Here is a 12208-nt window from a genome sequence, read left to right as displayed (position 1 = left end):
TTTTTCTTCCTTATGTATTGTCACAAAAAAGCCCTTAAAACCATCCACATACACGTAAGCTCCCTCTGCCCAAAAAATAATTTTGTTTTGGTTTATAGACGTTCCGTTTAATATTATACATGTATAACTGCTTTGGGATTTGGCATTTCCCGTATTTCCATCCACCGAAATATATGGAAAGAATTAGTCTGCTAATAAATGCAGGGTCCTGGTGTTTAATTCTTTCCGCTCCATTTCAGTGGGAGGATTTACAACACTAAAATCCAAGGCAATGCTCGAAAAAGCAACATCATTTTTTTTTCTTTTAAGTTCCATTTTTGTGGGTTGCATTATACCTGTATCTATATATATAAACCACAACATTTTTACTTATATATAGAAAGGAGGAAGAGAAGAGTGAAGGACCTAGTTTTGCCCTGTTAGGGAGACATTTGTATCCCATAAAACTTACTTAAACCCATTTGTTTTTGTAAGAGAAAACTGATGGCATCTCTTGCATGTGTACAAAGCATGGAGTTGGCTATGGCTATGTGAAACGAAAAGTGAAAAGCTTTCCCCCAATGCCCTCTATGTTGCTAAGTTGCTAGCTCGTGCAAAAACTGAAATGGAGATTTGCAGTTATCCTTTGCATGTCTTGGTATCGCCTAGACCCTGCAAATGGATAGTGCATGAGGGTACTGCTGTGCCCATTCAGACTCCCATATGATTTACATGGGGCACCACACAGGTGTAGCAACAGGTTCACATGCCAGTGACCGTGAGATCACAGCTTATATCAGCACACTCAATAAGCCAGAATTTGGCCCTTAACATGCATAACCACTTACAAACTGCTGCTCATTTAGCCTGCCCAATCAGGAGAGAAACTTAGAGCATTCTAAGGTATAGAGTCAAAACCAGACAACCAAATCCTAAAATAAGTATTTTTAGCCAATAAGCTTGTACTTATTTATTTATTTCATGGGCCATATCCTTCCCTCCATTCACTACCACAACTCACAAATGTCAGTGGGAGTCAAATATGTAGCCTGTGGCAGTACCACATGTAGTGAGAATGCAACTTGATGTTTCTCATACAACATCCCAGAAGTGAAGAATGCTTTTGTAGGATGTCAAAGATTTCTGTGTTTGGTGTTTTCAAAGAAGTGAAAGCAGCACCACGTGTCAGACCTGACCAACTCTTAAATATTTAGAGTTTCACATAGAATTATTATTATGTTTTGTTTTGTGGTTACACCTAGAGGCCAATCAAAAACCAGGTCCCAATTGTGCTAGGCACTGTACATGCACGTAACAAAGGGACAGTCCGTGCCCTAAATAGCACATAGTAATTTATGTCTACTTTCCAACTCTAATGGTTTTTTCAAATGGATAACTTTGCGGTTTGGCTTTTTTGTTATGAAGTTTCTTTGTTCTGATCAAGAACATGCTTTCGGAATGGCATGTGGAAAACTGTTTCTTTTTGCGGAACTCAAAAGAGGAAAACATGCCAAGTGTTTTAATTTGAACTAAAAATGTCAAACATTATTTTTCCACTTGTTTGCAAATGCTTTTAGCGCTGTTCAACTAAGGGCCTGATCCAAAACCCATTGACTTCACTGGGATTTGGATCAGATGCTAAGAACATGTGATGTTCATGACTTATCCTTTGGTCCATGAGCATTTCTAGAGATCATCCAAATCCATGTACTGCAACATTGCATATTGTATTTTCCATCTGTAACAGAAATCCAACAAATGTTTGTAAAAAAGCAAAATCCTGTGGCTAGGGCTTTGAAGATCTGAATAACCTTTCGATATTCAAATCACTTTATAAAATAATCTGCACTTTCAACAATTACTACAATAATCAAGTTTATGCACAAAAGGTAAAGTTGGTCAGTATTAGCCATAAGTAGCAAAACTTTCCAGGACCAATTGCAAACTGAAGCTAATGACTTGATATTAAAACATCGAAGTAAAAACAATGCACAAAGAGGGCTGAAATCTCTCTATACTTGTGTCTGAATTGTTGTCATAATTAGCAGCTAAATTTAAGAGAGGGCCAAAGCATCTGCTGCACTCAATTTCAATACTTAGTATCTGTTCCAAAACCACGGTCAAATATAGATGGAAGAGTTACACTTCATATGAAGGGTACTTTAATAAAAGATTAATAATAAATGGTTATAGAATTGTGAAAGTCCAATAGATTGATAGGTTACTTATACCCATTTATCATCTTACCGCCTACTGATGTGATTATAACCATCACATATCACTCATGTCTGTAACATGGTTATAACATTAATCATTTATTAACTCCTTTACACAATATAATACACCTTTAATATTAATGAACTCATCACATGCCAGAAATTCAACTTGAATCATTGACTACATCTACTGATTTATTTCAATCTCTGTTTCAGCAATATTGGCACTTCAGATCATTACGCCATACTATGCGTGCATATTATTGCTAATAACCTGGTTTATTTAATCAAAGACGAGAGGGAATATGCTATTTGTGATAAGCTAGTTGTTACAGTCACAAGCAACTAACAGAAGGTGTGTTTGTGTCTGTGTGAGAGAAAGACAGAAGATTATATACCAACTGTAACTCTTGTTCTCTAAAGAGGTATTGCTGCTTCACACAGAGGCACACTTTAAGAACTCCATGCCTAGCAACACAGCCACAGATCCAGTTTCAATCACTACATGGTACTTGCACGCAATTTTATTGATTCCAACACCGCAGAGACTGAAGGTATAAAAACCCACCCAGCTCAGTTCTCCTCTTACCTCTCCCTATTAACAGCTGGCTCAGAAACAGAGGGTCAACATGCCTATGTGGATGCAACGCATTTGGGGAACAAAAGTTGATAAGCAACTCCTATTACTCCATCATGATACTGCCTCCGCACATCCCCACTACAGGAGACTAGTGCAGCTTGCGGCGACCTCTGTGAGGAGTTGGACTGAGAAGGCCTGCTGATTAAATAGTGATTGAAGCACTGCCTTCCTGAAACTAACAGCTGCTCTTGATGCCACGTTGAGAGATGATTTGTGCAGATATAGCCTGAACTCCACACACAAGCCCTACAGATTTCAGGCAAGGGTATATTGCAGATATGCGACAATGAAGCAGCTACAGCTGAATGAGTTCTGAGGTGTTCAAACATAGGAATATTACCTAGTTCACAATATACTGGCATGCAACATCTTATCCACTTAGTCAAGATGTCTTTACTGTTAGTCTCTGAAGAGGGGATCATCATGGGGCAAGAGAATCCCCTTTTAAAAACTCTTTCGGCTCTGCGGTGACAATGTCATGAAAGAAAATAAGTCCTGAAATCATTGTTGCCTACAGATCAAACTTGTATATGCAAAACACAGCCTGGCAGTTGAATTGTAATCTATGCTTTCTGAAATCTGTGCTACCAAATCTAGCTTTTCATAGAAATTACTTTGTGCACCTTGGAAGAAGTAGACAAGTTTTTACAACAAGTTGATAAGTGCCACAATAGGAAGAACTCCTGACACAGATGTCTAGGTATTCTGATGGGTCTTTCAGACAAAAGTTAAACTGTTGCTAAACACTGGCACAGGAATGGATACTCACTTTGTGGAGGTTTAGTCTATGTGCCAGTGTAACACTGAGAGACCCTGGTGATCGGTGGGTGGGACTGAACCTGGGACCTCTGCAGCTTAGTGCATGAGCCTCTAACTGCATGAGCTAAAAGCCAGCTGGCTGGTAGCTAAGGCTATAGAGCAGACTCATTTTATCTCTCCCTCTCGCTAAGTGGTCTCAGCAGGGCCAATGAGGGGCAGGGAGAGCCGGTACAAATTACCGGGGCCCGGCCCTGTTTAGCCGATCTGCCCTTGCTGAGGGGCCTGAAAAAAAATTTTCACTGGGGCCCGAACCCATTCTTGGTGGCCCTAGGTCTCGGTGCCACTAGATGGGACAGAACACCACACCCAGAGGCTACCACAAGAAGTTGTAATATTTACCAGCACCACATGGTTTTACAGTCTAACTGTGCAAGTGCATGCAGTTACAAGGAGCAGCAAAAGTGATCTACTGCCATAGAAACTCAGACAATCTCAATAATATGGGAATCTCTCTGCTTCTGGGAAATATCTGCCCATTTCTGGGGAACTCACTGAGAGATATGAAAGACTGGTTTTCATTCTGTACAGAGGATCATCGTGTTACTGCCACTGTAAGTAGTTTCGTAGCAGAAGTTTGCATGGGACTATTCATTGACTTTTCAAAGAACTTAAATAAGTCTGTTTATAAACAATCAAATTGATGCCTATGCTCTAACGGACTGATCCAATTCCCACTGAAAATCAATGGAAGCCTTTCTGCAGATTTCAGTGTGTTTTGGATCAGCCCCTAGAAAAATGAAACTAAGCTAATATAGATTAAGATATAGGAGTTTATAGACCTGATGGAGGAAATGAAGTATCAGTCGCAGCATATACTGCTAGACAGATGTAAGGCTGTGAGGAAGTGCTGAGCTGGTGGATCAGACCCACCAGGATCTATATTCTTCCTTCCATGCAGTCAGTGAGGAGAGGAAGAGAAAAGAATCACCCTTTCCTGCCAGGCAACAAGCAAGTGGAGGCACTTTGAGCTATCAGAAGATCAGATAAGTATTCTGGCTAGTGATCTACTACTTTATACAACAAGGGTTGCCAGATGTAAGTCTTGATATTTTCAATACCTCTATTATTTATCTTCATCAAACAAGAATCTTTTTGAACCATAGGATCTTCATGGCCATATTACCATAGGTGACCACATGCCTCAATTTTATAGGGGTATTTTTCTTATATCGGCTCCTATTACCCACCACCCCCATCCCAATTTTTCATACTTATTATCTGGTCACCCTATATTACCATGAGTAGACAGTTGAGAAAACCAAGATGTTTTCAATCCAACCACCATTTCAAGCTTCTATTTTTGCTTGTATTAAGTCTCGTGTATAGCTGTGCCTGTAACATTTCTGTAGTAAGAAATGTTGCCAATGCAAGCAGATTCTCCCGGTATTGCTGAAAATGTTATCACTTTGAATTCTTTCAGGTAGTCTGTACAGGCACGGCTAGCCAGTATCTAAAATTCCCCACACTGTACTCCAGAATCTAATGCATACTCTCTATATCGCACCTTCCACATGGCTAAGCAAAACGCTAGCTGTCAGGCCACCGGTGTGAAACATGTAGGCTGAGGATTTCAAAGGGCTCTAAAGAAACTGGGTGCCTAATCCCCATTGAAAGTTAAAGTGAGAAAACCAGCTGTAATTCACACAACACAGCATGAAATGCTTTCTCTCAGCTCATTTCATTGCTTCCATTTCCATGCTAGCTATTTGAACAAAGGTAAGAAGTTTCCTTGAGTGAAAGAACTAGGGCTATTTATGCAGTTTAGATACATCAATTTGTGGGGTTTTTAGATGAACTCATTAGAAAAATATTTTTAAATAGTGCATTCAAACTTAAAACCCATGCAGATGTCATACCTCACCAAAGTTGGTGCTTGTAGGAGAAATGCTAGTGTTTTTGCTTTTCCTTCACTGGCCCAGTGAGGAAGAGTTTTCAAGGTAGTTGATAGAGTTATTTACTGATGAAACTAAGAGTTTTCAGGAGAACAATTCCATATACAAAACACTGGAAATAACTCTGTGTAGCCAGAGAGTTTTATGCAGTTGTACTCAATGTTTGTCAACCAGCAGAAGAAAAATTAGCAGGATGTACTGTTTTCTAAAAAGCCTAATCTAAAATGCTCTAATTTAGACCCAGCAGTCCACCGTCCCAAGTAGCACTGGGAGATCATAAGGAGATAGAGATGCCCCAGTCACACCTTAGGTACTGGGGACCAGAGAAGAGTGATGTAGAGGAACTTCTTTGGTTCTATACCATCCATGGATTCTTGCAGAGGAATCTTGAGGAGGATCAGAACTATTAGATTTCCATTTGTTCTACACAAGCAGAGCAGTGCAAAGTAGCCAGATCTGACCTGGGAAAAGTCCCCGCTGAGAGGCTTACAAACTGAAGTTAGATTGAACAAACAGTAAAGGCAGCAGTGACCATGGTGGATCAGGGTGATGGAAGATAGACATTATGCAATGAGGTGGAGGGGAGAAGAGAGAAGTGGACAGAAAAGTTGGATCACGGATTTCTTGTTTCAAATTTACTTTTATAAATCTCTCCAAGTGGAATATTTTTCCATGGTGATTACTGTTGAATGGTTTGGGAGATAAGCAAGATTTCAGGAAGTATTTGAATAAAGATAAGACGTTTATTTGGGGTTCAAACCCAGATCTATTGAAGTCAATGGTAACATTGCTATTGACTTCACATGTTGCACAATAAGATCATTGGTGCCTAACAAGCTGGAGAGTTCTCCAAGCTTATAGTGCAGCATAAAGCATGTGTCTTTACACTAACATTAAAACCTCCCTATTGACCCTGAATTAATTCCTCCATGTGCAACACGATGAACTTGGTTCATTTGAAAAAAAAGTTATCCTATGACTGGGATAATTACAAACTTCCAGGAAACTATTGTATAACACCACCAGGTTGAGCAGAGTGCAGTATTATGTAAATATGCACCACAGATGCTCTTAACCCACAGAAGTTATAAAAACAATCTAATGATCTAGCAACAAATTTATCATATACTACCTTTTCCTTTCAGTAAAGTAGTGAAGTTACAAAGAATAAACATCATACTATTGAGATATTTAACCACCATTTTAATAACAAAATTGACTATTCACATTATATCTTGTAACACTGTTTAGAAAGGCACTACTTTACCCTATAGGAAAGTAATCAGTGTAGGAAATGTCTTAAAGAATTCTATTTGATATCAGGAGATGAAGAAAAAGCCAAAATGTTCGTCATCCACTAGCATTTTCTCTTTATATACTGTATACTTAAGGGGTCCAGTTATTTCTTTATTACAGTAAGATTAGCCATTCAAGTGTAATACCAGAATTTTTAATCTGGCAGCAATTAATACAAATGCATCTTACTTCTGATATCTCTAAAGCATATCTATATGGACAAGGCAGTATCGTATAATCATGCATAAGTGGTACTTTAGTTAACTTACACACTACATCATGACTTGATCAAATTCCAGAGAGAGCTGTTGCTTTCATTTGTTTTCTTAATGCAAGTAAAATACAAATCAATAAGGGGTTAAGATGAAGAATTACAGATTGTCCAAACGGACAGAAAGTGACGCAAAACAGAAAGCAAAAAGGCCAAGTATATATGATATGATCAGGTATCCAAGTATCCACACAGTAGCATGCACTTTCATAACTCTAAGTAACAGATGGGGCAGGGCAAAAGACATATCAAATAAAGCCACATTCATGTCTAAGCTTCTCCTGCTAGAGATTTTGTTTTCCAGTCTTTTGAGACTAGATCGGCTCTTCTGCCAAGAGGTCCACCTCAAAGTCTTTTCAAAGTAAAAACACTATCACATAAGAAAAAAACAAACAAAAAGAGTGGGCTCCTTGTCCATAACTTCCTGCAGAGATGCCTTCGTACCACCAACCCCTCCCTTGTCTGCTGGAAGGATGCTATTTATGTAGTCCCCTTAAACCCCAGCAATCTTCGCCGCGGCTAGAGCTCATGTCACAGCTGCTCAGGGAACTACATTTCCCAGTAATCACATCCAGGGGCAGCAGGTTATATGGGCTCAAGGTGCTCGAGCACCAGGAATATTCAAGGGCCGGAGCTGGGTTTCTCCCCTGGCCCTACCTGGGGTGGGCCCTGTATCCCGCCCTGCCTCAGAGCTTCCCTGCCTGAATTAAAACAAACAGCCTGTGTCTCTCTCCCTTTTTTGTGCTGCCGGCAGCTTCTGCCTAAGGCTATAGAGATCAGCGTCCGACAGCCTGTTGGAGCACCTCAGGAGGGGGAGGGGGAGACAGGAGGGGGGAGGAGGCACACATGTGCTTGGGAGCTCTCTTTCCCGCCTCCCCCCGCCACCGGCACCCACCTGGAAGAGACGCCAAGGGGGGTTCCGGCCAGGAGATGGACATCTGGGGTGGACCTCACTCACCTGAGCAGCTGCTGGGGCTTCGGTGAGGTTTGACCCTGTGATCCACCGCTTCCCCCGCAGCCCCCACTCCTGCCCCATGCTGGGCAAGGGGCAGCCCCATCCCCAGTGAGACAAGGGTGAGGGGCAGCAGCCTGCAGCAGGGGAGGAAGGAAGCCACATGTGCTGGCAGTTCCCCCCTCCCCCCAGCACCCACCCACTCACCCTCCACAGGGGAGATGGGGGAGGGGAGCTTCCTAGACCTGAGCAGCTGGGGCTTGGATGAATTTTGTGACACCCTTCCCCCACCAGCCACCACCCTGCAGTCCTCACTCCTGCCCCATGCTGGGCAAGGGGCCGTCCCATCCCCCATCCCCAGTGAGGCTATGCTGAGGGGCAGCAGCAGGGGAGGCCACACGTGATGGCAACCCCCCACCCCGGTACCCACCATAGGGGAGGCGAGTGAGCTTTCTGGACCTGAGAGAGTCCCTAGGCACATGTGCAGTGACCGTGGTGCAGAGTGAGTGTGCTGCCGGGGGGGGGAAGGGGGGGAGAGGAGGGGTCCCTCCCCTGGAGCTTGCTGCTGCCAGTAAGCGGAGGGGAGTCCTCTCTGACCCTAGCCCTGGGGCAGCCTGTCTGCACCCCAAGTTCCTTACCCCCAGCCCTGCCCCACCCCAGAGCCTGCACCCCCAGCACCCCAACCCTGAGCACTCTCCTGCACTGTGAACCCGTTATCCCCAGCCCCACCCCAGAGCCCTCATTTGAGGGGAAAAACGTGCAACTTAAATTTGGTGGTCACTTTGAAGTATTGTGTTTAGCACAATACTTGATTATTTTACACCTTTTAAAGTATATAGTCGTATACAGGTGTTACAAAGTAGAAATGTTCTTAACATTTTCTCTGAATACTGTGTGGGTGCCTCAGTTTCCCCTACACATTTCTCAAGGATCTAGATGGTGGGATAAGGGTGTGTGATTGTTGTAGAGCCCTAGAGTGCCAGTGTGATGCCGTCTGCACAGAGAATGGTCGAAACCCTGTCTCCGGGCAACTGATGGCCTGGGCCGCTCTCCTGCAAGGTGCCAACTGAAGGTGTTGGAGAACAAAGAGATCAGGTGGCCTCCTAATGTCTGGAAAAGAGACAAAGGCAGAGGAGGGAATGTCAGTGCCTGTGCGGACTTCCGGGAAGCGCATGGTGTGGAAGGGGATGCTGGGATGCTTTGGAACTACTCCATACAAAGCCAGTCAGGACTCTGGGGGAGCCTCCTCTCTCTGAGCATACTGTCTCCAGAGCAAGACGCTTACACCTTCCTGGGTCTGACCTCGGAGCATTCAGCATGCTCTTCCACACTGTGCGCTTTCCGCAGCAAGTCTGCCCAGGCAGGTCCTGGGGCAACCAGAGGTCCCTGCACCCCAACTCTGCAGTCAGACGTGACTCTCAGCCAGCTGGTAAAACAGAAGGTTTATTAGACGACAGGATCACAATCTAAAACAGAGCTTGTAGGTACAGAAAACAGGACCCCTCAGTCAGGTCCATCTTGGAGGATGGGGAGCCTAGACCCAAGTTCTGGGCCTCTCCCCATTTCCTCAGCCAGCTCCAAACTGACACTCCTTCTTCTAGCCTTTGTGTCTCTTCTGGACAAGGAAGCCACCTGATCTTTGTCCCCAATATCTTCAGTTGGCACCTTGCACGAGAAACTGAGGCACCCACACAGTATTCAGGGAAAACATTAAGAACATTCCCACTTTGTCACAACAGGTGCAACAAAATATAATACTGTATAATGAAGCAGGCAAGTGCTGCTTCTGACTTTCCACTTTTAATTGACCCTTGTAATCTTGTGGTGCCAATGCGTTGTAGCTTCATTTTATATCGGCTTACAGGGCGGGAGCGGGGGCCGGGGGGCACCACCATTTTAGGCACCACCAAAAATTATACAAACCTGCCGCCTATGATCACATCTGCTCGATCTCAGGGATAGACTGGCTGAGATGACCTTGTCTATGATTACTGAAGGGAGAGGAGTTGCAACCCATTCTACTCACAGAACCTCAGTCTTGGACCCTAAAAAACAATCAGCAGTATGGGTTGTTCCCCCAAACCACCTCCCTGAGACCATATCTTCTCTCTCAGTGATCATGTCCCTGTCCCATAGGTATTGTTCCTGGCACAAGGACACTCGAGCCAAAGAAGTTTCCCCTATTCAAATCTTAAAGTGTGGATGTACCTGTTGCCAGGGTTGTAATAGAAAAAATAAATTAAAGATTGATGCATCGAGTATTATAATTGTTGCTGAAGTAACATCTCTTAAAAGACATCTTTTCAAACTTCCTCAATCTTTTACATGAAATAGACAATACTAGAGACTGCACTCAAAAACAAAGTTCATTTCAGCTCCTATCCATATTCCTGACCAGGATTTTGAAAGAAAGGTAATAGAGAGGTTCTGCCCACACATGCAATCTCAACTTTTATAAAAATAACCCTTGAAATGTTGAAACATGATTTTTAGATGTTTAGTTTGCACTATACTATGCATCCACCTAGAGGGAAAGTGATCAATAAAAATTGGCAGTTCTTCATATTAATTATGAGTCCTAGTTTATTAATTCCAAGATCTAAATATCTGGTGAAAAATGTCTGTGTTACCAGGTAAAATTGACTATATATACACTATACACATATCCCCCTAACTAAGAGAACTAAACCACAGTTTTTAAGTCTGATCTTCCATTAGCACATGAAGAGTGCATGTGTGTTGTTCTTATGAGCTTTAATGGCAAGTTTTTATTATTTCCTAGCGTCCATTAGTGTGGTAACTGTCTTCTCCAAAGCACCTTTCTGTGTAAACCCCTTGTGCACTGATGGAATAGCATGTCCAAAGATCAATTACCCATAACATTTGAAAAATCAATGTTCTAATAAAAGAGCAAGCTCTTCCCGTCTCTCTCTATATATAGATTTATTAGTCTTGCCTTTTAACCTCATATGTCCTTGTACTTCGACTATGTTAGTTTACTTCATGGTGATGGACAGACCTATCATGGACTACCTAAGATTTATAATCTAGAAGGTAGAATTACGACATTACACTTCCCCAAATGCAAGACCTGTTATTATTGGAAGTAACACCTACCGAAAGTACTGGCGCTGCAAAATAAAAGGAGAAAGGGGATTTTCAAAAGTGCTTAAGGAAGTTAGGTTCCCAAATTCCACTGAAATGCAGGAAGACCTGCGATCCTAACTCAGTTAGAGACCTCTGAGAAGTCCCAGCCTTAAAATCTAGGGTAAGTGATTTCTCTGCAAGAAACAAGTTACAGCCAACATCCGCCTGGAGTTCCAAATTAATTTAATGTCAGCCCTGCTTTAGTCCAGGTGGGGAAACTGATACTGCTTAATCATTTATTACACCAATTTTATAGCTGGATTCCCCTTATATGTCTATATTTTTTATTTATGTTTTTAAAATTTGGAGCTCTAAGGTATGTGTGGCCTTACAGCAACTTGACTCCAGCTCTTCCATGCCCTAATCTTCACACAAGTTTAAGAAATCATAGACTCTGACCTGCTCCACCCTGCACATTATGAAGACCATAAACAATTATCAAGAGGGCTCCTTTCCCCATCCCACACTTTGGATGTTCTATTAAATGCATCCACTTACTTTTGCTGGGTTCTTTCAGAGAGCCTTGAAGCCTCTGCAGCCGCTTTCCTTGCTTCAAACTCTTCCCTTTTCAGGACCTCACCGCTTCCCCGGAATCCCAGCTCCACCAGCTGGCGAGCCATCTCCTCATTCTGAAGGAGCAAGGAAGAGTCAGCTGTTTCTCAGAAAATAATAATTTAACCACCAACAAAAAAATTGCTAGAAAAAAGGAATTTTTTTACTTCTAAAATTAAAAGTTTACAAGCCAGGAACAAGCAAGGTATGGAAACATCATTTCAGGTTAGCATCCATCCCTTCTATCAGTGATTTTTCATTCCCTTATGTCTACACCATCCTCATTATGACTACGTGAAAAGAATAGCCCCATGAAGCAGAACAGGAAATAAACTCTCCTGATGGGTAAATAAAGATTTCTAGTGTGTCTAATCAATTTCTACAGTTAAAGAGCTGCTGATGCATCACTGAAAGCTTTGGGGAAAGACTCTCTATTTGGAGAAA

The 12208-nt window shown here is 42.4% G+C and overlaps 1 protein-coding gene across 2 annotated transcripts in view; it reads right to left on the bottom strand.

Moving 5' to 3' along the window:
- Positions 1–12208, bottom strand: part of CFAP299 (cilia and flagella associated protein 299) — a 403900-nt gene that overhangs the window by 383471 nt on the left and 8221 nt on the right. For both annotated transcript variants that reach the window (XM_032796851.2, XM_075066772.1), the window contains exon 2: positions 11711–11841. In XM_032796851.2, coding sequence (XP_032652742.1) covers positions 11711–11841 — 131 coding nt within the window. The remainder of the gene's footprint in view (positions 1–11710; positions 11842–12208) is intronic.

Source organism: Chelonoidis abingdonii, chromosome 5 (assembly GCF_003597395.2).
Source record: "Chelonoidis abingdonii isolate Lonesome George chromosome 5, CheloAbing_2.0, whole genome shotgun sequence".
Lineage (NCBI taxonomy): Eukaryota > Metazoa > Chordata > Testudines > Testudinidae > Chelonoidis > Chelonoidis abingdonii.
Note: the sequence above shows the minus strand (reverse complement) of the source record. Positions and strands in the feature narration are given on the sequence as shown.